This window comes from Puma concolor, chromosome A1 (genome assembly GCF_028749965.1).
Source record: "Puma concolor isolate L17-30 chromosome A1, mPumCon1.1.hap2, whole genome shotgun sequence".
Classification (NCBI taxonomy): Eukaryota; Metazoa; Chordata; class Mammalia; order Carnivora; family Felidae; genus Puma; species Puma concolor.
In genome coordinates this window covers 51,099,489-51,126,670 of record NC_141667.1, presented here as the reverse complement: position 1 = coordinate 51,126,670, position 27,182 = coordinate 51,099,489, and the positions used below count along the sequence as shown (strand labels likewise).

General features: G+C 39.4%; 1 protein-coding gene across 12 annotated transcripts in view; it reads left to right on the top strand.

Annotated features, from left to right (window-relative positions):
- EBF1 (EBF transcription factor 1) overlaps positions 1-27,182 on the top strand; it is a 389,133-nt gene that overhangs the window by 15,028 nt on the left and 346,923 nt on the right. For all 12 annotated transcript variants that reach the window (XM_086705112.1, XM_086704851.1, XM_086705046.1 and 9 more), the window contains exon 6: positions 9,495-9,563. In XM_086705112.1, coding sequence (XP_086561238.1) covers positions 9,495-9,563 — 69 coding nt within the window. The remainder of the gene's footprint in view (positions 1-9,494; positions 9,564-27,182) is intronic.

Here is a 27,182-nt window from a genome sequence, read left to right as displayed (position 1 = left end):
ACAATATAACCTTTTAGTGTTAATATATGTGTTCAACTGCGTTGCTAGTAAAATAAGTAAGAGTTCTATTGATGTCAGCAGAAGCCTCTGGTTTGGATAAGATTTAAAAGTTATAGTTCCCCTTTTTAATTCTCCCACTTCAAAATATGACCATCAGTACATAGGCATCATTCCTCCTTAAACTTAGTGTGGGTTCCCCTCACCCCTTGCATCTGATCTGTTCCTCTTAGTTACCCTGTATATAACTCTGACAACGTAGCTAATATTTCTCAGTAGTAGCGAGCTTTTGGAAGGATGGCACATTTTTACACCTGAAAGATATCAAAATTCGTGTCACCCGCAAACGAGTGTATTTATTTTGCCTGTAATCAGGCACAAGCTACATTTGAAAATAAGCAAGGAGACCAAATTCACTTTCATGGCCTCAGCCAGTCCTCCACACTTGAGAGAGTAGATGAGAGAACAGCCTTTAGACTTGCGGTATAGGATTTTTATTCTTCATAAAATAACACCAGCGTAAAATAACACCTGATATATTCTGAGTAATTGGATAAAGCATGAAGATGCCACTACGCATCAGAGAAAGGCTACTAATTGCTTTGTTAGCCATGCAGGCTCTCTCTGGCACAAAGCATGCTTGGCTCCTGACTATTACTGACCAATCCCTTTAGACCTTCAGCTGCCACTTCAGCACGGGAGGGTGGGCTTTATTTGCTGCTCGTGGACTTGTGGGGAAAGCTATCTTAAAACTCTACAGGTGGAAATGAAATAAAAGGGGCTCAGTGTGTTTTCTTACTGAAATCCCAAATATTAACTTCTATATCTATAATTCTATGTGGATATAAAAATTTCTTTTTTTTCTCTTCAAAAAGCATGCTTTTAATAGATTATTCTAAATTACTCAGGAGTTTCACAAGTGTTCACTTCAGTGATTTGTAAAACTTGTTAATTATTCCATGAAGAGGTTGCTTTTCCCTACCTTTAAAATAGTAACAAAACCCAAAAATATGGTTTTTCAATTTCTCAGAAGATATCATTAGGCAAAAATTAGTGTCATACTTATATGTAAGCAAGAATTGTAAAACTGAGTTACAGTTTTCAGAATTAAATGAGTAAAATCATTTTGAAAAGCATTAAAAGTGATCTCCTTTGTATTACTACTTTTCTGATCATATCTCTATTTTAGCTTCCCACAATTAGCATGCATGTCATTAGAATGAATTTTCTATGTTCTATTACATGTGATTCTAGCAAATAAGGGACAGGCAGAAAGATGGATCTCGAACAATAAGCCAACTAATGTCTACGTATCATAGATTTGCATCTCATATCTGTACATGTTTGGACTATGCTGGAAATAATTCTATTCTTAAAATACTTAAAGATATATTATGCCTTTCACACATAAGCCTGCCCTCTATTAATGCAGTTTATATTTTTCTTGTTCTTAAAATTCATTGGTCCAAAGTACTTTATTATGCTGGTTGGCGTGCTTTACTGCTGATGTTCTTTCTATTTTTCAGAAACATAAAAATAGCAAAAATAAAACTCTCAAGCCACTGAAGGCAAATGATGATATTTGTACTGCGGGGCTAAGAGGGAAAAGCCATATTCAAAATGTCATCCTGCTAATGTTACAGATTACGGTTTTCCTGGCTGCCTATAGATGTGTAAGGGGTACTGTTTGTTTACCAGGCCGCCATGACCCTATTACACAAACCTGTCATCTATTGTGTGGCTAACAGTCTTTTAAATTGCAAATCTGATGCTCTTTAGGGGGCTTTAGGAAAAAAATTCTCACTTTCCACACCATCCTATTTCTCTTGATTTCTTGCCTGTTGTAAGTGGAAGTTGGGATGTGCTGAATTTGCACCAGGGGTGCAAATGCAGGCTCAATTATAAGCATAAAATTAGAGTCTGTTCACCATTAATCAGCCTGGCTAATTGCTATGCACCACCATTAGCCATATGGTGTGAAAGACAGCTTGCTCTCCCCAAGATGAAATTTCTTCATTGCAGACATGAAATAGTGAGGGCCCTGGATTTTAAAATAGCTTGTTTTAGATATTTAATTTCTAAACAACTTTCTGCAGTGCTTTCTATCAAGGCTAACAGCACAATAAAACTTTGCATTTATGTCACAAAAGCTGTATATTTATAGTACATTGGAGCTATGGTAAAGACACAAAAATTTAGATAGACAAGAAAGGGCTTGGATGATTCTGTTTTGTTGCAGGCAAAGAAAAAAGAAAAAAAAAGAAAAAAAAAAAAAAGAAAAACACCAGGGAGTTTTGTCTCAGGTGGTTGCAAATTAAAAAAATATATATTTTATTCTGTTGAGAGGGTAACCCCATTGCATGAGCTGGCTAAAGAACTTACTGCCATTAGATCATAATTATTGCCTGTCTTTGAGACAAAACCTCTTAGACTTGATGGCATAGAATTCTTTTTGTGGTATTCTGGGAGAGTTTCTGCATTTTTGATAAGTTGGAATCTATCGTACCAATTATCATTATATTTTGCTAATACTTAGTGGTTAAGTTCTCTAAAAAATATGCCCCCTGCAGGATTTTTTAAAGCAGGAGTCTATAAGGGATTTGATTATATGTGCATCTCAACATCCTGTGTTTAAATGTAAATGGAAAATAGGAACTATGCTTGGTAGGTGAGTCCTAGTTCCCAGTGCCCCAGGCAGGCCAGGGCAGATTTTCTCTCCTTCCAGTGCACAGGAAGATTTCAGGGGATGGGTGTTCTGTTTAGGAAAGCATTCTGTTTCCATTATCGGTGCCCAGCCTCTTGTGGGACCATGAGTTCCCAGGGCAAGCCTGGCCCCTTGAAACAGTCTGTTCTTCCTTACTCTTCTGCTGGCTTATTCTGATTTTGTGCTTCGGATTTCTACCTAAGCACGGTTTTCTTCAGGAAAACATCTCTGGCCCTTGGTCTGAGTTTTGTCCCCTTGTTATGAATTCCTATTATATCCCATGCTTTTCCTTCATAGTGCCCAGCACATTGTAACCATGTGCCCAGGACCCATCCTCCTTTGCTGAGCTAAGAGCTCCTTGAAGGCAGAGAAGTCACTCAGCTTTCCTCTCTGTTAGTTGTCCCATGTGTGAAATGGGGGGAAAATGTTACTTCTCTCCCAGGGTGGTTGTTAGGATTAAATGTTGTAATCCCGGTAAATACTTACCATGGTGCCTGACACAGGAATAGCAGCGGTATTAGCAGTAATATTAGTAGAAGCAGAAGTAGTAATAACAGTGACCCGGTTATCTGCAGCGTCTACCTATGTACCTGGTACATAGTTGTTTAGAGTGAAAGATGATAAAAGAACACTGAAGAGTGTTGCCTACTATAACATTAACATACTTTGTTCATTTGAGGTTTGGTGGTTAAGGATGTTTTCACTCATTCTTTTAACACCTGCTATGTGCAAAGCACTGTGGAACGCAGAGCCAAAGGACTGGTCTTGCAATAAGAGAGTTTACAGGTTAGCCTGGGAGATGCGACCTATTAGCAGGAGGCCACACTACAGTGTAGACAGGGTTGTCTGTGATGAGGGGTGAAGCGAAAGATGGTGGCTGTTCTGAGAAGGGAGGATGTACCTGCAGGTGGGTAGTAGCTGTAGGTATGGGGGGGGGTGGTGAGATAGGACAAGAGTTTTAGAGGGTATATGAAGAAGTGTCTGGGTCCGTTTGCTGGTGGTCTGGCAGGATTTCTCTGGGGAGAGGATTGCAGTGGGTAGGCTGCAGCCTGGAGCTGGGAGAGTGTCAGGGTAAAAGATAACTAGCTTTGGAAGTCTTTTCCCAAAGGGGGAGCTGAAGTTATGGGCTTAATGGGATTGGAAAGAGTGGGAGAATAGAAAGAGTAGAGGCCATGGGTACATTCTTGGGGAGTGGTCATATTTAGCAAGGAGGGAGAGTATATTCAAGAATTAGGAAAAAGAACCTTGAGCATACTGGCCATAGCAATAAAAGGAGGGTGTTTCCCTCCCCAGCCAAGATGGATCCCTATCTTGGATAAGTGCTGGGGAGATCCTGATGGACTTGAAGAAAGAAAAACACCAGAGAGCCATTGGTGATCTTTGAGAGGAGACATTCAAGTAGGTGCTGAGGCGTGGAAACCAGATTTTATGGGGTTAAGGTGGCAAGGAATGTTGGCGACCCTGGCAAGGAGAAAGGTGGGCAGTGAAGAAACTAACTCAAGAGTAAAGGAGAATTTTTTTTTAAGAGAGTGGGAAAGCTTGACAATGTTTGTAAACTAAGGGAAAGAGTGAACTTACCCTTATCGGTATTAATCAGACTATTCATATAATTCATGTATCTCATTCTGTAGCCACCTGGGCAAAACAGGAAAGAAAATCTTATTTTCTGTTGTAAAGCTTAGAGATTGAGGTGGTGCTTTTCTCCAGTTGAAGGAGTTCTACTTCTAGGAAGAGATTCCATGTCCCTAAGATGAGGATCTGCAGGTCCTATGACTGGGAAACATGTAAATGTTGCTTGCCCTGATTTATGAAGGTGTGTGTCAGGTCACTAGAGATATGCCACCTGTGTTAGTCTGCTAAGGAAGAGACTCATGCGTTTGATTTTCCCTGGCTGTGCAAAATGGTCTGAGAGATGCACGATCCTGCTGGGGAAAGGGATGCTGTTTTGAGTCCGCAGTGTTTGTAGGATACCAGGTGCTGGGTACCCACTCCTGTGACAGACCACACTGCCCTCCTGCCACTTGGGTTGCAGGTTGAGAAGGGATGTGAAATAGTGGGCTCCTTGCTCTGTGACAAAGTTAATTAGGAAACTTCAAGTCCCCTGATGGATGCACACTTTAGGGGTCAAACGCCAGGTCTGTGGTTGGCACAGTAAGAGCTTAAGAAACACTGTTTTCAATGGATGAAGATCCATCTGTCACACAGTGATGAGGACATAATTGCACTGAGATGTCTGTCATTAACACAGTAACTTTTCCCTTAAAGTGCTTTCACGTCTGCTGGTCCATGTAGTGTGGTGTTTCAGCCTGAGTGCTCTTCTGCCTTAAACACAAGTGAATCTGTTCTCCCTTCATCCTGTCCTGTTTGGTTAATACCTGTCTTATGTGGGGTGGAGGCGGTGCGTCCCTTTCTTGATCTCTCTGAGTTTGGTAGAAGGAACGAGGGGGCAGCTAGGTTTAGACAAGAGATGAAAGAGAAGGGCCAGAAAGACCAAGGTGGGGAAGAAGGACTGGTTTTTGCTCAGCTTGGCTCTGGGCTCAGAACTAGGAAGCAGCAGGGGGATAGATGTCATCTTAGTCTAAAGGAAGACCTTCGTTCCCCAACCTACGGTTGACTTTCCTAGTTTTTTAATAGAAAGTAATATTGCAATACAAAATAGAAAACTGCAGAAGTATGGAAACAAATATATCCCCTCCCTCCCTTCCTGCTTCTTATCCTACTCCCTATAGGTTTCTTCTCTGAAGTTTCTCTTCATTTATTCAAAACATATTTCCTGAGGGCCTCCTGTGCCCTGGGCTCTGTTCTAGTTGCTGGGGTTCTAGGGGTGAACGAAACAGTCTAAGCCCCTGTCCTCATGGAAAGACAGACAGTAAAGAAACAGACAAATAAGTATGGAATACAATGTGATGAGCACTAGGGAGAAAAGTGAGACAGGATGAGGGAGCACTCTGGAGCAGTCAGTCAGGGAAGGGCTTTCTAAGGCAGTGACTTTGCCTAGAGATTTGAGTGAAGTGAGGGTGTGAACTGGCCTTGCCACATTCACTCTTCCCCTCCCCTCCCCTTCTCCTTTCACCCCTTCATTTTTTCTCCTAGAAATAGGACCATACCATATATACTATTCAGCAACTTGGCTTTCTCGATTCACAATTTGATTTAGACTTCTTTCCTTGAGAGTGTGTAAAAACCCACCTTCATCCTTTTTAATACTGTACATAATTCCATATGTACGTGTGTATAAATACACACAGAGATGCATATATATATATATATGTATACACACATATATGTGCATATCTGTATATTTTTAAAGCGGAGCTCATCCCATGGACACTATTTTGTCACCACCCCAGGTACAGAGCAGGGCCCAAGATGCCCACTTTGGGAGTGACGACCGTGTGGTGCAGTGACATGACCCCCCCCCAAAAAAAGACAGGAAACCTGTTGGGGGACATTCTTCATGCTTTGCATGAAGTTTTTTTTTATAAGTGTTAAGTGACCTCTGGCCCCTTCATTTTGTTTTCTCTTCTTTCCTTCACTGCCCCCTTTTGTTCCTGTTCCATCTTTCCCTGTACACTTCTGTTCTTCACATCTGCCTTTCCCCCTAGGTCCCTTGGGGGCACAGCAGAGAGAAATGGTTCTCATTTATGCCATGCTTCAATTCATCTGGCTGTGCTCAAGGGCGTTTTTATTTTAAGAGGATGAAGAAAGACAGTGCTTCAGTCAAAGGACAAGTCTCAGACCTAGTGTGGCTCTTGCTGGGGGGCAGGTGGTTTGGTGTATGGGGTGGGATGGGAGTCAGTCTTCCTTCCACCTGCCGTGCATGCTTTGAGGGTCAGCTTGGCTTCCTCTATCTGTCACCTTCCTATTTTCTTGGATTGTATTTCCCCCAGTACATTACATCATTCTTGAAGTCATTAGATCAATCAATCAATCAATCAATCAATCAATCTTCACCTTCTCCCTTCTATTTCAGGCCTTAAGCTACTCATTAGGCAAATGAAATTGACAGCTTCTTCCTTTATTAAGCATATGGCTTAGTGGGGGAGTGGGGTGGAAGAAGAAAGATAGTAACAAAAAAACAATACACAAATCTATACATAAGTATATTATTTGCATTGTGTTAAATGCCCTGAAAGGAAAGAACCAGGAGAAAACTGAAGGGTGTCAGGGCCAGCCTCTCCAGAGAAGGAGCGTAGAGGCTGAGCCTCAACAGGCAGTAGAGACTGGCTAACTAGGGAGGGTTGGAGGATGAACAGACCAGGTGGGAAGACCTGCCCAGGTCTGGACCTGAGGTCAGACTGAGTGAGGCATATTGGAGAGATTGAAATTGGCCAGTGAAGTTGGAGCTTGGCAAGTCAGAGGAGAGTGACAGGAGGTTGGGAGGTGGTCTGGCATCATGTCATGCCATAGATCTATTCTAAGTGCTGGGGGAAGCCATTAAAAGGTCTTGGGCAGTGAAGTGACACAGTCCCATTGACACTTTGAAAGATCACTCTGGCTGTTTTAGGCAGTAAAGAGTGGAGGCAGTGAGGCTAGATGGGAGGCCACTGCAGAAGTCCAAGTGAGAAATGAAAGCGATGTGGAGGAGAGGTATGGCAGTGAGGAGAGAGAGAACCAAGCAAGACATGTAGGTTCTACTTTGAAATTGTCATCATACAAGGTAGACGTGTCCCTGGAGCATGTTTAGTCTAGACAGGCCTGGCATGAAGGTTCAGCCATTGGGACTTGCGTTGCCCACTCACTGTTTTGAAAAAAAGGAAAATGATGAGGAGAGATAGGCCTTCCCACCTACTGGTTTTCTCCCTGAGTAAAGGGGATGTGGGTTCTGTGAATAGGTTGGAGACCTGCTGCTTCTGCAGAGCACAGAGAAACTTTGCTCAGGTTTGGAGAAAGAGGAGGTTGGATAAGGAAGGAGCAGGAGGTGATAATAATACTGCCCTTCATTGAGCACTTAGGAGGGCATTGTAAAGCCCAGCTTTATACCCTGATTGCCCTGAATCTGTGCCTTGGGACTTGAGGTGGGGATCACAGATGTTCCATTTTACAAATGAGAAAACTAAGATTCTCTGGGAGAGATTACCTTGCTTAAGATCACATAGGTAGCTCTGTCTGATTCTGGAGCCAGTGTTTTTAACCACCATGCTCCTCTGGAAAGCCCTTGATATGAAGGTGTAGGGGATCAGAGTTAAGGGATGATGGGGTTTAGTTTTTAAATTATTACTTTTTGGTAAGCATTCCAATCACTGTACTTCTCATTCCCTTGTTTTCTCATCTGTTTCTTGGGTATTGGGATATTTGGGCTTTCTATGTCCATAGTACTGGCATAGCAGAACTTAGGCCTAAGGGAAATAGTTCCCTTTGAATCTGGAAAGGAAAGGCTATAAGGTGGACAGAGTGACTTTTAGCTGGGGCTTTGACAAAGGAGATACAGTTCTTACTATTACTTTCTGAAGATATGAGAGACAAAGAGAATTAACACCAAATTTGGAAGCTGATTCTCTTCTCAGAGATAGAGTTACAGCCAGGAAAGTCTACCCAACCAACTTTGGTGAAAGACTGTCTATCCAAAAGTATATTTCTGGGTCCTGAAAATGAAGTTCAATGTTTGGTTGTCTCCAGCAGCTCTCTAAATTTAGGCTCTGTGATTCACTAAGTAAAGTGTGTGTGTGTGTGTGTGTGTGTGTGTGTGTGTGTGTGTGTGTGTCTGTGTGTTTCTGTGCGCGCATCCATGTCTGTGTAAGAAGGGAGAAAAGTGCATATTTTATTTGTGGTGCATGGCAGTGTATAACACCTGGATAACTTCCTTGCCTCCTTGACTGATCAAACATGTGCTTTTATAGTGTGCCCCTGGGTGTGGACTGACCAGTGCATACATATTTTATTTGTGAACAAGGCTCAGATGGACAGTTTTCCATTGACTGTGGGTAATTTTCAAAAACCTTAATTTTTCACCCCTTACAAGCATCCCAGTTTTACAAAAACTGACAGCCTTATCAGCACAGCTGGGGTGGGATTTTGATAGTGGGTGCTTTTCTTGCCTATGGCTGCTTTTTTCCTAACCTAATTAAGAGCGTCCATTGTCAGGGCTGTGGTAGCCTTTGGATCAACTGTCCATAATGCTTCCAGAAAACGTAAATGGTGGCCAGCACAGGACACAGAAGCCAGAGAACGTGTGGATCTCCACTTTCTTTTATCTTGCCTTTTCTTTGTCTTCGTTACTATGTTGTACTTTTATTCTCATGAAGATGGTTCAAAAGCAAACAGTTAGAGCTTTAGGATTTTGGGCAGGCTGGGGTTGAAGGAAACCTCTCTCCTGAAAGAGAAAGGAAAAGAAAAAGGAATCCATTTAATACAAAATGACTGGAGGGGGAGAAATCACTCATACCTCATTATTGACGCGTTCCACACAATTAGTGTGATCTTGAGGGAAGAACGTTTGAGCCACCCACAACCCTGAATATTCTCATTGGGTAGATGTAATAATAATGCATTTCACAGTGAACTCTTCAATACTGCGGGCAGTGATGGGGAGACCCCATCTTAGGGCTGTCAGTCGTGGCTCCAGCAGAGTCCCTCTTCCTCCCTCCTTCTTTGTTCAGGGAGAGGTTAAGCCTGGCCATTAACCCATAGGTGACCCACATAGAATTTTCTGTCCCAGGGATCCGTTGATTGCCAGGTATGGCTTTGTGGTAATTCTAGCATTTGCAACCTAGCAATTTGAACCTTCTGTCTGCCTAAATGATGATTTTACATTGTAATGGTTGTACTAAATCCTTTCGTTTTTGCTCCATAGCCGCTGTTGTGACAAGAAAAGCTGTGGCAACCGAAATGAGACTCCCTCAGATCCAGTGATAATTGACAGGTAGGGACCACTCTACTTTCACTGGATTCTTATTCCTCATTATAATGAAACACCTGCCTTGTGTCGCTCATGGGCAAGGGGTAGGAATGCATGTGGCCGAAATTTGCCTGTTGGTCATGACTAAGCTGCGCCGAGCTCTTGCGATTCCTGGGAAAACCATATGGAATGTTCTTTGGAGGCCTGTTTTCTTGGATTGCTTCGGTTTTGTGTATGATTCATGCTCTTAAAGGAATATTTCTTTCTTTCCTGACTTTCTGTGGCTCAATCCTCATGCTGTGCCAGGAAGCTTCAGAAATAAAATAATAATAGTTTGTGATTTATGAAATGTGGTTGGGTGCTTATAAATATTTAACTTTTATTTGAAAAATGTTTGAATCATTATCACTTTTAGCTACAGTAGTTCTGTTGGACGTAATCCATCTACATTTTAAGGTTTTATTTATGCATAAAAGCAGTTTTAAAGAGATCTGTGAACCAAGACTTTCTACCGTTATCTCCTGCATTTGATGGTAGCTCATACTATATTATAAGTTGATTAATTTATCCTGCTTGTCTTAATTATTGTGTTTTTCAACAGACCCATATTACTAATCTGACATGACCAAGTAAATCACTATAGAACAATAAATTTGTTTTAGTTGTTTGGTGCAGTTTGGAGTCAGTGTGTGCACATATTATGCAAAGTCGCATTCCAAATATTCATTTTACATTTTAATTATTGAAATTCATTGTATAGAAACATGAGAAACCATGTTTCAATGTATGAGAAACCATTTGTTACATAGCATTACTCATTGAGAGTTAAATGGCCTGGAAGGTTTATAGATACTGTCAGTTGTCAGTGAGGAAAAGAGCTAGCTAGCATCCTCCAGTAGCTGGAAAAGAGTCTTGCAAATTAGACTGATGGATTCCTCATTGAGGAAATGAACAGCTGACCAAAAGTTCCTTTCTGGGTTTGGAAATACTGATTAAAAACAAACAACCCTATCCATCTGTGTTTCCAATTCTTTACCTTTTGGGGGCTTACTTTCTTGTTTTTCAGTTAACTGAAAAACTGCTTCATCATAATTTATGTCAAAACATTGATTTATTGATTTTGACTTATGTGGTTCCACAAGCTTCAACCCAATTTTGATTGCCAAGTAGCTCTCTAAAGCTTACATTTCAATTAGACATCTTAACTAAGTATATCTCTAATATTCACCCAAAGCATACACCTTTGCTTGATAACTGAGTACTAATATACTTGATTCAAAGCGAACACGTGTGAATGTTCACTATGCAGTGAGTTGCGCGTGCTGCCCGTGGTGTTAGAGTAGCATGTTTATCTGCGAGAGCAGACATGCCAGTCATGTGATTCCTTCTCCTGCAGTGGAAGATAAATCTTCAAATGAAAAAGGTCAAAAATAAATATAACCTTTATGCTGTTTTGTTTTATTTAAATACATCTCTTCAAAAAACCATTTGTTACTTTGAGCAAGTTTTTCTTATGCTTCTGTTAAAAAGAAAGTGTTGTGATCAAAGGACCAGCCCAAATATTCCCCAAAACTTGGAAACTGTAAGCATTTTGTTCTGCCGCACAGTTCCTTTTGGTTTAGATGATGGCAAGAACCGTACCTTGCCACCCGCAATGAAAACATTTTTTTTTTTTTTTTTGCTTGTGAATGGGTTAAGCTTTTAAGTTTTTCATTTGGTTTTAAGCCGTGACTCTGATATAGAAGGTTGATATGACTGTGGTTTGAATAACATTTGATTTTGACCTGTTCTTGCGGGTTGCGATGGCATAAGAAACTTGACTCAGCAGCGCTGTAATTAGCCCGGCCCCGTGTTTTTGAAACAGGATTGTGTTACCTGGATTGCATTAGTGTGGCTTCTATTGTTGCCGCCTTGCATCTGTCCCAGTAGGGTACTTAAAACCTTTTCTTGGCTGGGGTAGTTCAAACAATTTAGGCAAAATAAGTATGCACTTTATACTGTTGGTGGCTTTAGAGATATTGCTCATGACATTTATCCTTTTCACTTTTTTTTCTTTTTGGTTTGACAAAGTAGAAAACAGTGTGTAACCAACGTTGGTCCCTTAAGAGAGGAGTATTTTAAAAACGGCTGAAACCCAGTGTATCTGCAGAAATCTCAACATATGTTTATTTGCTGGCGATTGCCACTGTCTCCCATGAACTGTCTTTTCAAGCAGTGATGCCAGCTGATATGCAAAACCCCATTTAGCTATTTTTATTTGCATCTGAGTTTTCAGAATTTATTTGTCCTTGAGTCTGCCAAAGGTTTTAAAAGCTCCAGTCCTGTCTATGCTGATAGGTGAAACTTTCATTTTTAACAACGAGAGAAGAAAATAACAACAAGAAAAGAACTTACACAAGGAAGGGCAAAATAGAAAAGATTTTTCAATTCCATGATATTGCTGCAAAGGAAAAAAAAATGACGGCAACCGTGTTTGAATTTCATAGTTTCCAATTTGATTCTATATTACCGATTGCATAATATCTGCGTTACGTGCTTAGGGTTTGATTTGCTTTCAGATTTATGGATGTGAATCCCTGCATATTTTGCAAAAATAGGTTATGGCGCCTGCATTCAGTAGCAACAGTAACTGTTTTTACAAGATGCATACAATGTGCAATTATAGAGCTGAAGATACAGGCAATCACTGTGTTAGGATTTAGCATAGTTTTAACACGAAGTCACCTTTTGGGCACCAATAATTTTTAGCTCCCTTTGCTTGTCCTTCGGATTTTGGAAGAACACTGCTATTTTTATCAGTCAAAAGACTTTTAGCAGTGGTTATTCAGGAAAACTATTTATAGGATAGATAGAAGAGGTTTTCTGGTCATACGGTAGTGGTGCAGGGTAAGCTATTTCTGTGTTAAATTTTGGCTGTATTATTCGCTGCTAGTGACTTGGGGACATCAGCTTGGCATATTTCATCAGAAAAGTGGAATTAACAAAATCAGCAGTTGCATATCGATTTAGAAAATGGGTTTCTACTTCCTTCTTTTATCATAGCATGCAACCAAGTAAGAAACGTATGACCCAAATTCTTTCTACATTTGTGAAAATTTGTCAAGTCATTTCAGAAAAGTTGAGAGGACAATTTCTGTAAATGTAGAAGGTATAGTTGACTGCTAGGTTGTATTCCTGCCCGATGCCAAATGGCTTGATTAAGAATTATAAAGACCAGGCTGTGCCCAATGATCCAGATATGCAGGCTGTGTAGACATGGAAAAAGTCAAATGCATTATGTTTAATAACTGATGACCAGGAACTAATAACAGCAAATTTCATTATCACTGAGGTAAACGGCTATGTGTGGTAATTATTGTTAAAGTAAAAAGTAAAAACTGACTTGCTGTTATTAAATTAAGGTGGAGATTGATTTAACATATTCGCACAGTAACTCATATTTGAATTTAAAAGGTTTGCAATAAAATTCGTGTTTAGAAATTGAATAAATTGTAGTTTTATTACCACATTGCATATCCTTGTGTCCTAACCTTTTTCCTTGGAGTTATCTTAGTTCAATAAATAAAACCTCATTAGACTATTCCCATTTCAACGAGTTTATTAAATTTTGCAGGAGTAATTAGCATAAGCTGTGCTAATTTTTCTGGAAGACTAATGAGGGAGGTTCTTAATTAGGTTTACTTTGTAAGAATCAGAAAAGATGATAATGACAAAAGTCACATAGGGTAGTCTGAATTGGGAACCCAGTTTTTCTGAATCTAAAAAAAAAAATCTTCCATTTTCTATGTGGAAACTTCTTTATAAATACTTGGACTGAATATCTGAAGTATGCAGACTGTTATTCCGTATCTACTTAGAATTACCAGCCATTCTTGATTTGCTTCACAAAACTCTTTATTTTCCTATCCTTGACTCGCTAAAGTATCTTTGAGCAATGACATGGATGGATACAGATGGTATTACAAAAACATTTCTTTCTCCAAATTATACTATAGGATTCCTTTCACACAGAGCCCCGAAGTTTCCGGCCAGATTTGTTTTGCTCATTTCCGGTAGGGCAGAGTAGGGTACAGCTCAATATTTGTTTGTTTGGTTTTTCAATTTAGGGTCAGTGTGATTGATGAAATAGACTAAGTAAAGGGAGAAAAGAAGTCCTCAATTCTTCGTGTCCTTGTACCGTGGATCCTGAGCAGTTAACAAGTGGAATTTTCTCTTTTAATAAATAGAAATAATAAAGGGTGACATCCTCCTTCAAATTATGTTTTCCTGTCTCCTGTGAATTTAGACATAGTCTTTCTGAGATATAATGTGGCTTGAGTAACCTGCAAGTTCTGAGTTCTTCACAGCCAGTATTAAAAACATGGATTTTTAAAGCCTGTTGACTAATACAACTCTAAAAATTTTGCATTTGCTTACTATAACTTTAACAGATTTGTCTTTCTGTTCCATTTATGAGATCCCTGTATCTGTGTTTGAGATGTAAGCCTTGTGATGCAACATTTAAAAAAATACATGAATTTTATAACATGAGAAACCTAGCTTGTTTAGAATTACTGCTCTTCAGGCCACACTTACCCGAGGATGTCCCAAAAAGCAATAAAAGCCTGCATCTGTCTTTTCCAGGATGTCTAAAGATTTTCCACATCTAGATCACTTTCACTTAGGTAACACAAGTTGGGTTTGTGTTATGATTATTGTCTGAAAGAGAATATTCAGGAGTAAAAATAATAGAATGCTTATTTTACCTGTTAAATTGACATGACATACATCATATGAACAGCTTAATCATGTAAGGGATTTTCAGAGAAAAAAATTTATTTAAGATCCATTCTCAACTAAAAGGCACAAATGCTGCGATTCTGTGACTGAACTTTTTAGAAAAGTCCAGTGTTGTCTTATGAGCATCTAATATCCTGATTAAATTGGCCCAATGTATTTATATAAGATAGATGTTCATCTGTATAATAGGAAGACAATGGTAAAACTTTAGAATTACCATAGAGTAGGGTGGGGCATATAATAAAGTCTTCAACTATATGAACATAGCATATACTTTTATTAAAGTTGCAAATGAGGCTTTTTTTGTCAGTTTCATTTCATTGATCTTTCAACTCTTATTATTTTGGTCTCTACCCAGTGTTTAGAAGGGCCAACCACTAAACATAATCACACTGTAAGGTACACAAACCGCTGTCTGGAGTGTGAACAACCAGGGTGCAAATGCATTTCTTGGAGTTCTGATAAGCCTTTATACCATCTGATTTCCTAACCTTGATTGCTCGGTAAAAATAAAAGAAGGAGGAATTCACCCCTTAAAATTGCCTCAGGCAGGATAATTGCTGTCTTCTTGGTTGGATTGAGAGGTTTGCATTTTTCCAAAAGTGAAAAGCCAGTGTCGACATTGAGCATGAATTTATGGTTGTTTATTAACCCTAGTGTATTTAAACATTTGTTTTCTCAGTGGGAATTCCTATGTGATTATTAGCGATGAGGCTTATGTGAGAGAGTATCATTCTAAATTTTATCACATATCAGATAATACCATTCTGAATATGAGATGAGCCCTGTACATTTGTGTGCAGTTTACTACCATGATAAGAAAATAACGAATACAATAAGCTAATAGCAGTCTGTATTCCATTTGCTATCAGCTATTCCCAAATACACAGCCAGGATACATTAAAATGCATTTCAAATATGCTGACAATATATCATAATGCAAAGTACTTTTACATGGTATAATACTACTGCAGACACTGTATAATGAACAACAGTGGTTTTCCTGTAAAGGAAATAATGGCAGCAACTTCCAAGAAATGTATTTAACGAAGCTTCAGAGAATCAGCAGTGTATGTGTGACTGGCCCGGGTGTCTGCTCGTGGTGTGGGTTTTTATCCCATGTCATCATAACTTTGCTTTTGTAACAGTTTTGGAAAAATACAGAAATGCAGTACAAACTCCCCTGTGTGTCATCTAGCAACTTTGTGTAGTCAGTTTGTGATGAGAATATATCACTATATTAAATATGCTTTTGCTTTTCTAAAAGAAGTTACTTAGAATGGGAAAAAAACCCACCCCTCCCCAAGTGCAAACTCTCCATTGATAAATTCCCCTCTCTCCTCCCTGCTGCCAGCACCTGACCAAACTCTCTAACAAAAATTGACCAGATTTTAAAAACTCCATTTAGAGTTTCCTTCATATAAAGAGATGGTATTTTAGTCATTTTAATTTGCATGGGGCATTAGCTGAAATAGACTACTAATTTTTCATTCTCTCCTATCCCCTGTCCCATCCTTCCTTTTATAAACCATGTAACTATATCCTGTCCTGGACAATATAAAAGTGACCTAAATACTCCAATTGCAATCAATGAAATATGGTGAACAGTACAGGTTTGTTTTTGGTTGCTTACTGCCTTTAAAGGTGTGGGTAGATGAAGATAAATCTCCCTTGAAAACTCTCCAGTTACAAGCCTTTGTCCAGAAGCAAATGAAGGTTTTAACGTTACAGTACTTATTGTAATAGAATTTTAATTGCCTTAATCCTGCTAAAGTGTGAAGCTGAGTGAGTGTGTGTGTGTGTGTGTGTGTATGTGTGTGTGTTCTTCATGGGGAGGGGAATCAAGCCAAAAAAAAAAAAAAACCCTGCGTATTTTCAATGGGGGGGTGGGGGTCACATATGGTAAATGATGCAAACTTAATGAACCTGATTCTGGGGAAAAGAATGCCACTGGCGTTTCATCCGTGCAATATATACTCCACTTTCAGTGGGAACAGAGTGGTCTTTGCTGTGCTTTGGGGATTTTTATTTTTGAAGGTGAAGTGCTTCGTTTCAGTTCCAAACTTGCCTGCGAACCCTACTTTGGAAAGACTTAACTAGACAAGCTGGCAAATTATATAGCTTGATCCCACACAATAACCTCCAAAATGGCACTCGGTAACTATACCATCCTGCTAACTGTTTGAGGCACAATAGTTTTGTAATATAATATAAAGTAATAGTGTTAGCCAACACATCTTTAATAAGATATTGTTCGTGCCTTTGCCATATGCTACAGAGCAGCCTCTCACTCGGTGGGCCTTTTGATTCCTCTCAATAAGATTATTTCAAATACTCTAATCCTGAATCATTGACATGAATACAAAAGCCTAGTGACATCTAATAGATGCCTCTTAGCTTTGCTTTTCCTCTTGTTCCTTTCCTTTTTCTTCTCTTTTTACCTGACAAAAAGCTTATAGACACTTGGGCTCTGTCTCTCAGTAGCAGCATGGGGGGCTCCTCATGAAGTATAAAGGAGGAAAAAGGACTGACAGAGGCCCGATAAGCTACAGAGTGAAGGACCATAGATTAAAAGTAAATGCCAGTAAATCCTACCCTGTACACTTACTTGTTCTTTTATTGTTTTCTTTAACACTTTCAGTGCCAGGGCAGGGAAAAAAGAGAAAATAATAATCAAATTGCACATTGCATTTTTAACCGGGACGTGGTCACTGTACATCCCGTGTAGAGTTTTCTCAGATTTTGGTTCATGTAAAGTTTGTAGTGGTTAAAAAAAAATGCTTCTTGCTCATTTGCTGCTCTACTGACCAAATATTGATACTATGTGTGTGGGGAGGTGGGTGAGTAGGTCAGAAGAGCCCTGCTACAGGGTGTGAACACTCATGACCTGGCATTTCAGGATTCAAAGAACTTTTTCTTGTCTTTCTCAATCAATGAATTGGAAATTAGCAAAGGGAAATGTTGGGATGTTTTGCTCCATGGTATTACCTGCTTCGTTTTCTTATGGTCTCTGTCCCTGCTAGTGTCCTGAATATGCTGCCTGAACGGGACAGTGCTCTCCACTCAGGCTGACAACTTTTTTGATGGTCAGATGTTGTTTTCTCCTCCATATTTCCAGAGCAACCATGATTTGACTAATGCTTTCCTCCCACCCCCACTTTATCTGAATATCAGGCTATTTGCAATTTATTTATTATTGTTCAATAGAACAATAATTTTCTATTTTTAACATGCTTCTCTTTTATTAGTATTCTGATCTGTTAGTAATGTCTTAAAACACCATTTTTAGTATCTTGACTGCAATATGGGTTGATGTTTCCTAACAGAATGGAAAGTAAGTTTGAAGAACTTTGGCCCTGCATCAGGTTTAGTTACTCTCACACCTACTCTCTCTCTCTCTCTTTACAAAGACAAAATCAAAGATGTGTAAAATGAGAAATCTTTTTGCTATTTATTAGAAAGTTCTTTAGAAAAGATAGTTGGTTATCTTTGACACTATTATAAGCAGTATTGAAAACCCATGATTCGCTATACAATCTTGGTGTTTTCTTAAAGCCAGATGACAATCTCAGATGAATGCTGTACATCTCAAAATATCTTTAAAAAACAGAGTCCTTCTTTCTGTGGCTGTAGGAGTGGGGGTGTCCAATTCTGGATGTTCATATATTCTCTGAAAGACCTGCATCTGAATCCTGGCCTATGAACACCTTAACACAATACGAATAACATCTTTGACCATTATGAGTTATAGTCACTATATCTGAATGGTACTTGAAAGTTTCAGAGATCTTTATGGTATAATATTTCAGAGAATTCTTTTCATACAAATGTGAGGGTACCCATTAACTCCATTTTACAGTGGGTAATCTGAGGCGCATAGCTTAAGGAAATTAGTGAGAAAGCAAGTGATTAGAATCCCATCTCTTAGCTCTCAGCTTGATTTTTTCCCCCTCCTCAATTGCCCGGTAAAAAAAAACAAACAAAAAAACTGCTTTCAGTATTTCATGTAGTCTCACTTATGTTTCTTGGTATCCACAATTTATCTTTCCTATGTATTAATTTAAACCTTTGTATTTAAACAATATTTCTTAGTAGATCTGGCACTTAGCTTTTGGGATTAAAATAATAATAATATGACATATAAATTGTTGAATCTGTTGCTGGGCCAATATTTGAGTTCTCATGCCCTCATCTATTTTGATGAGTAAACCATTGCGTGTTTTATTGAGAACAAACAGACACTCATCCAAGAGAAATCTGGGACAAGGCAGAGTATGATGGAAAAGGCATAGATTTAGATTAGCTGAGGCTCAGATCCCCTCACTGCTACTTACCAATACCTGAGCCTCAGGGGGTTCAGTTTTCCCACCTTTAAAATGGGAAAAGTCATTTCAAGTTTGAAGACTTGTGAGGGTTAAAATATCTAGCACAGGGCTTGGCACATATTAGGTGCTTTGAAGTCAGGTAGCTCTTGAAGTTTGAACATAATATATTCTGTGTGGATTGCTATTCTTAATGTGATGATTGCCATGAGACTTTTCAAAATTTTTATTTGTTTAAGTAATCTCTACACCCAAATGGGGCTCAAAGGCTACCCTCCAATCAAGAGTCACATGGTCTTCCAACTGAGCCAGACAGGCACCCCACCATGGGACTTTCTTACAAGCAGAATTACCTTACTGAAGCTTATCATGGTAACTAAGTCCCCTTGGATGAGGACTCATTCATTTTTTTTCTTTCCACAAATATTTATTGAGCCTCTACTCTCTGCCAGTCACTGCTTTTCAGGGTTGGGGCTCTACGGAGAAGACACATGTTGTTCCTGCCCTCATGGAGCTCTCAGCACCTCAGAGTTGGGAAAAAAAAACCCCAGTGATTTGGAATGTGAAGTGTAAACAAAGAATTTATTGATTTTTTTTTTTAAATAGAAGACTGCTATTTTAGATGAGGATTATGATGCAGAGAAAAAATATCCCTGGGTGGAAGTTGCCTTTTACCTTTTACTCAGTGCTGTTGAACTTGGGGCTTTGTTGCCGTCTCCAAAACAGTCTACACATTGGTTGTGGTGTCAGACCACCTTGGATCAAATCTCAGCCCTGCCAGTGTTAACCTTGGGGCTGCTGGCAGATCGTTTAACTTTCCTAAGCCTCGGTTTCTTCATCCATAAGACCGGAATAAGGGGACCCACTAGTTCCTTCTTTATAGGGTTGTGGTGAGGACTAAGTAGATAATACGGGGAGAGTACTTAGCACAATACCTGGCACATAAATCATATTCAATAGAGGATGGATGTTATTTTTAAAATAAGGGCTGGAATGAAGAGATCTCTAAGATTTTTTCCAGCTATGAAATTCTAATTTTAGTTCCCTCTGGTATTGCTGAGGCAGGTGAACTCTTTAGGAGGTAGACTGTAAGCCCCAGAGGGCAGTGATACCCATGTGTTGGTCTCTGCTGTATCCCCAGCACTCAGCTCAGTGCCTCACTGCTGTGCATGAAGTGCTTGGGGTATGTTTTTATGAAGTGAAGAAAAGGATGAAAGGAGCTAGAAAGGCAGTTGTTGAAGCTGGTGGTCTCATCTCTCTGCATAAAGACAGGCTTGTTACAACTACACAATAAAGTGAAAATGCACTGCCATGAAAGAATGATGAGAAACAGAAAATGTAAGATAAAATATTAAATTTGTTACACTTAAAAATGTTAATCTTCACACGATTACCATGCAAATCCCCTCATTGCCTAACTATTTAATTGATGAAGTAAATCACAGAGCAGGCATGTAAGTGAAAAACCCTGCCGTTGACATTCTCACAAAGCACCTTTTCAAGAATATATTCTGTTAACTACTATGTCTGTTACACATGATAACGTGTATTTATAAGCATTTAAAACACACACACGGAGCATCTTTTGCAAACAAGGGGATTTCAGAGAGTTTGGGGGGAAAGCTTTATTTTTGTATGTTAACTTTTGTTGTTCCCATTATTATATAAAGTGTGAAATCAGCATTAGGGTAACATGTTTCAGCAGTATCTTTGTTTTATATAATGTTAGAAGACTTAAGAATTCACCGTTTTTTTTTCAGGCAGGTATAATTGACATGTTAGTCCAGTGACTGAAGGGTTAATGAATTCTCTCCCCTCCCCCCTTTCCCCTCTCTCCCTCCCCCAACCCCCTTGTCCCCCACCTCAATCCCATCATGTGCCTGGTTGACTCTGAAAGAAGGGGCTTGAAGTTGCCCACAGGGCATCCCTTTTCCCAGCCTTCTCCAAGGCCACCTGGGCAGACGGGGAGCTTGCCTCCTGTCCTTAGGACACAAAATCCAATCAGGCAGCACGTCTGCTGGTCTCTCTGACCTGCTAGCTGGGAAGAGGGAAGAGAAACAGAGGCCACTCACATTTGATAGGCTGCATCATTGTGGCTTTAGGGGGCTCCTGCATCTACTAGAGAAAGGAAGTTCTCCCCTATTTTCAAGATAAGGTACCATTCATGAGAGCACTGTGCTGAACTAATCAGGTTAATTGAGAGACCCCCAGTCGTCCTCATTGAGCCCATCTCTCCTTCCTGGTAGAGGCAGATAGTGCAGACAGACAGATTACTCGTATTTTAGTTTCCCCCCAAAAGCCCATGAAATCTGCAGGCGTGCAGGGACTGTGGGTTCAGCTGGATGTCATTCAGGCTATGTGAGCATGGGCTCTTCTTGAACAGCATAGCATTAAACAGAACAAAATGAAAACAAAAAACAAGCTCTCCTCGAGATTGAGAGGAATGCCTTGAAATGTCTGATTTCTTCTTGTTCTTCTTTTTTAATGTCGAAACAATCTCAGATCAATCTGGGTGACTTTTGAAGAATCCAGATGGATTCCTCTCTGGCTATCTTATTTAGGGTTGAAACTTAAAAAAAAAATCTCATCATGATGTGTCATCAGTGATAGGGAGTTTCTTGGGGTGTGTTTCGATTCTTGTATCCAAGCCGGACACTGGAGGCCGTGGCCCTGACTAATGGCATCTCGGGCCTCCCCTTGGAGCAGCCCAGTGGAGAAGAAAATAGAGCCAATTCAAGTGAATTCTGTGAAGGGTGGGGGTTCCTTCTCTCTCTTCCCCACTCCGAATGATTTGTCATAGTTTAATTTTAAACACTATCATTGACTATTCTTTCTTTTGACCCACCTCGGCCACCCCCACCCCTTTTTTTCATGGAAGTTCCAGGAATGACTTTAATTATCTCCACAATCAAATTCTCATTGCTGCCTCTGTGAAAGTGTGTAGTCATAGATTGCAGGGATTATTTTCTTTAGCACTTGGGGATAGAGAAACCGGTTGTTTCAAAATGAGAACCAGCTGGTTCCACAGAGCCCTTATTTAATGGGGAGCCACTTTGTACACAAACCTTCACTCAGGTCGGTCATTACGCCAAGCCCCAAATCAGCAATGTTTGGTCTATCACCCTTTATTAAATGTCGAGTGAGGAGTGATTTTGCCGATATGATAATAATAATAATAATTAAAAAAAACAACACACCCTGCATCTTTAATTTTGCCTCTGCTGAACACTTGGAATTAGAAAAAGCATATCTCAAACTTCTTCCTATGGTAATTATATTGTAGATCGAGTTTACCACTGAGCTCTCATAGATGGCTGGTGTGTGTGTGTGTGTGTGTGTGTGTGTGTGTGTGTGTGTGTGGCTCTAACCCTCTCTAAATCTAGAAAATAAAATTAAGCTCATCTTTCAACATAATCTTTTATCTGACAAGCACAGTAGATAGATGAAAGGTAGATAGCCAAGTTGTGGGTCCCATTAATAGAACCAATTGGAGGGCAGAGATAACCACTATTATCAAACATCTTTTATGCCATCCTGTAAAATAAGAATGAGGGTGATATACCATATATATTTTGCTGTCTTTCTAGCTTGTAGAAATTGGTTTGTTGTCATACCATGTTAATCTCTAGCAGCACCAAATTCAATTTGAAATGAGGAAAGTACTTTCACTAGTTGACTGTACAAAACACTTTTGAAGCATGCAAAGAACGAGAAAAGCATAAAAGACATAAAATCACAGTAGATATCCACTTATGAGAATGATTTGTTTTTAGACTGGGGTTGCATTTTTATAAGATAAACTAATTTGAGGGCTGCAACATTTCTTAAATCAGGGTTTGAAGGATTAAAAAAAAAAAGAGCAGCTTCGTAAAGATTTTTAAAAATCTACTTTAACAAAATTTTGTCTTACAAATGTGAGAGATTATTTTGTATTATTAATAAAAATACCAGGCTAATTAAAACTATTTCTTACATTGACATCAGCACAACAAAATTGTTTGAAGAAATGGGAAATATTTAGATATTTATTCTCACAGGGAGTGTGATCAGTAAGCTAAGCCCCGGTAAATATGCTTTTACTTGTTTTATTTTTAGAATTTCTGTATTGAAACACGGTTTGTATAAAATCCTATCTAATGATTTTTTGTTTATTTGTTTACCAACTACTCTGATTATGTAATGTCTCTTTAGTTCAAACTGTAATTCTATTGTATATTTGCTATATCTGTATTTAAGGAAAATTCTGTGGGTTTTTTAATATAAAAAACAAATAACTGTTATATTTCCAGTCACTCAAATTTGAACCGAATTTTACTTCCTGTTTCAAAGGTCAAGGCAGGCTGACCTCAACAGCAGTGTGGAGGCTGCTGAATTATTCATATCATTGACTTTGTGTCAGCTTCCACATTTGTGGAGAGGGATGTTTTATTCATTTATCTCATTTAGGGTTCTTCTCTGCACCTGTTTCTACCATTAAGTACCCTGTAATTTGCATTTGATGCTAATTTAGTTTCATATCAGCCTGGTCCCCCCTTGTTAATTTAATTTTCTAAGACCCTTTTCATTACAGTAGAACTGTTTTCCTCTTTAAAGCAAACATCTATACAAGTAATTGTATAAACTGCCTTTTAAATAATATCTTTTAGAAGATTCCATCGTTTAATTCCTTAATTCCTATAATTAGCCACGGTTTGATTAATGTTTCAAAGGGTTAAATTAAAATGCAGAATTGCTCAAATGCATACTTGAATAATTTCTTATATACAGCAGTGTTAGCATTTTGGTACTCTTCCTGATAATTCTCAGAACAGTATGTCTTAACAGCAGTAATTTTCTTTATTTAGAGTGCAGTTTAGTTTACTAATAGTAGTTTCTTTCAAATCATGGTGCTTTCAACATTACTTGTGAGACGTTAGATTATTCTTTCATCAAATTGCTGATAGACAGTGGTTTAAAAATGTTTCTGCAACATTAATCATGACGTACCCAAGATAATAAGGGCAGAATTAGGCCTGATTCTTTGATGTATCATGGAAGTTTGGTATTCTGAATATCAGGAAACCGTGTCACATTATATGTCTTTGTATTTCTGTCTGCTGCTCCGAGTAGACTGCCTGGGTATTCCTCAGTTTCCCACACATAGTGGTTGTAGCAAGCTTTCGTTTGTATACCTATGAGTACTTGCTGGGCTTCAGTTACCACCGTGATTTTGCAGAAATTAGGAGTAAAGTTGTGTGAGGAGGTCCGACTGAAATGGGGGCTTACCCTGGTAGGAGTAGCTGTGCCCTTAGACCGTTCCCTGGGGATTAGGAGGTCATGAGAACTAGCAACTCCTATAAACCAGGTATGCAGCCTCCTGATTGTGGGGGAAAGAACTCTCCCTCAGTGCTTTCCCTGTAATCGTTTGGAAGGTTTTTGACACAAACAGGTCAGTATTTCTTACAGGCTCCCTTAGAGGTGGGGATTTAAAACAGGGGTATGGATTATGAATTCAAGTTCTACGGTACATGGAAATGATGGAAAAGGGAAGGTTGTGGCAGTGACTGAATGTTACTAAGAGGTTAGTCCAAGCTCTACAGTGACGCTTCTTTCCACTGGGTTGGATGAGTTTTATCTGTTGCTCATGTTCTCTGGGGATACCAAATGGTGCAGTCGCTTTAGGTTTCCAGAAGGATTTCAGGCCTATTGAAACTGGAATTTGAAGGTGGCTTCTCTTGTTCTTTCAGTTATAAATGATTCCGGGGGCCTCCCACAAACAACTTTTCAATTGTGGAAAAGTGAAAGGGAATCTCGATTTTCTAGCAGACAGCTTCATCTGTCTGGTTTCGAGACAGGGCTGTGGGTGGACTGCGAACTTCCCACACGCCCCCTTTAGCAGGGGACTTCTCTGGTATGCCCCATCACAGTGAATTTTTCACATCCCATGGTTTATTAAGCTAGCTTTGTGCTTCTGCTGGTGGGTCTAAAACAACATGAGAGTTTTCAGTGGGATCTTTATTCATTAACAGAACATTTGCTTACTGACCCTCTCTTCTCCCCACTTAGATACTCTTTGTAGCTTGGGCAAGTCTGAGTTCCACCAGAAAAGTCTCCCTGGGGTTTGATTAAACAGCCGTATTTAAAAACAATAAGGAATATTTGCAGAGCTTTTAAGAATTCAGCTTTTAAGAATGCAGGTAAAGTTTTTCCACCCAAACCTAGCTGGTGCTTAGAATTCTCCTGTTAGAATCTCATTCCTTTAACTAAGAGCCTTTGATCTTTTCTAAAGACATACATAACTTTGGGAAGGCTAACACTTTAATTCTATCACTCATCTACCTCTTTGAGGGAATGAAATAAAGATTTTACAGTGTTCAGCTCTTTTGGCATGTAGAGAGCTCTTTGACCTACATTGCTTTAGTTTCCATGACAGCAACACTGTGAGATAGGTAGGGGTTTTTGCACCCATTTCACAGATACGGAGAATGTAAAGTTTAGCTTCATAAAAGTAATAACCTGGCCAGGTCTCAAGGGAAGGTTTTCAGAAGAATCTGAGTTCTTGTAGGAATGACCAAGTTTCCCTTTGAACTGAAGAGACTCTCAGAGATTACAGTCTAGTCCCTTCATTTTACAGATGAGAAAGGTGAAGCCAGTAACATTGCCCAAAGATCTAATTAGCCTCAGAACCAGGACCTTAAGCCAAGTCCCTGGCTCTGATTCCAGTGGCTTTTCTGCTACTACTCTGGCCATCTGGGTCCTGCTTTGCTCTTCATTTCACCTTGTGTGAGATCAGCCTCAGGGAAGGGTAGAACTTGTGTTTTCTGGATTTGGGTCTAGGGAAACCCGTGAGCTCTGTATCTCCAACAACACCCAGAATGGTACACCGAACATACAAGGAGCATGTGTTAAATCGCTTCTAAGAAATTAGAACAGTTCTGGGGAATGGGAAGCTACAGAATGTCGCGTTCATAAAATATTACTTTATTTTTCGAAGCTTACGTATTTCATTCATTTGCAACTGTGCTTATTTATGCTATGTCATAACATTGCACAAAATTGCAATTGTTGTTTATATTTGTCAGAATATTTCATCAATAGTCATATTTCAGTAGGAATTTTATAAAAGTTCTTCTATTCTAGACATCTCATCATGAGTGGTTGTCTCTGACTATTATCTATCCCTGAAAGGCACTGACATATGTAAATATTGAACTTGGCAATTTTCAAAATAAGTCCTAAATTTAACAATTGTCTTATATTTAAACCTAAACAAATTCAACAAACTGTCCTTTCCAGAAATAATAATAAAGGAAATGAGGTATTGTTGTAAGATCAAATTCTGAAGAAATCGTAGTGGAAGGGGGGGAAAAGTACATCGAACTTCCCTCTACTCAGAACTGCCTTTGTGTCACACGTTGCCTGAGAAGGTTTGTCATACCTTTTGAATTGCCAAGGACGGGCAGAAGTCATGGGCATGGTGCTGAGAGAAATTAGTAGTCCCTGGCATAGTCTCTAGTGAACTGAAGGAATGTGATTCCGATAGGCAAAGGAGCATTCACAAAGGATGCTGGAGTGGATAATCAGCAGCTTCCATACTTTTTCAGGTTGTGGGAGAAAGGAGGAAGCAACACATACCTCAGCCTCTGGGTTATATGCTTATCTGGCCTGCCTAAAACAATTGGGCTGGCTTGGAGATATTTTAGTTTTCCATCTTCGTTCAAATATGTAACTGACTATCACTTAGCTAAGGGCTGTGTCTTTTTCTCCTGTGTCCACTATTTGGTAATTGAGGGCAAATGCCTAGTTTAAAAAAGATGAAATTTTAAGTTTATATCTTCTCTCCTTCTCTTTTTCTCTTCGACCATTATCACAAACCATTCGACAAGCCAAACTCCCTTGTGCTCCAAATGTTTGGAGGTTGGAACCCAGCAAGAATAATTCTGCTAAACTTATAAAAATTGTTTCATGATGGGGTATTCTCTTGTTTGGGAGCCATTGTTTTCATCCACAGAGACGACAGAGACAAGCATCCATTGATTTCCTTGACCTCAAATAGGGTAGATGAACCGGCATGTTATTTATTCACTAGATATTTGGGAAGCATATACTGTGTGACATAAAATGTAGCCCCTATCCCTGAGTGGGGACTACCCTAGAGGTATTGTGTGGCATTTTCGGGTCCTTCACTCATTAAGGAAAGAATATTTGGTATGGGATCCCCTTTTCTTTTCCAAATCACCACCAATTCCATTGAGTCACATCTTTCTCCCATATCACCTGGTTCCCTCCCTCCTTTTAATGAAGTAACCCATGATGCATCAGATTCAGCTTAGGTTAATGTCCTACTATGCTAATTTTTAATCTTCAAGATATTATTACCTCCATTACAAACCCCAATTCGAGAATATCCTCCTGTTAAGGAGTCAGCATGCTTTGGTTCTATTCTAGGTCTGATAAGTTAAATCGCTTGAGCCGAAGTTGGATTTTTCATTTATAATGAAAATGAGAAGCAACCTGGTATAGAATGCTGAACTAGGACACAGGAGACCTGGTTTTTAATACT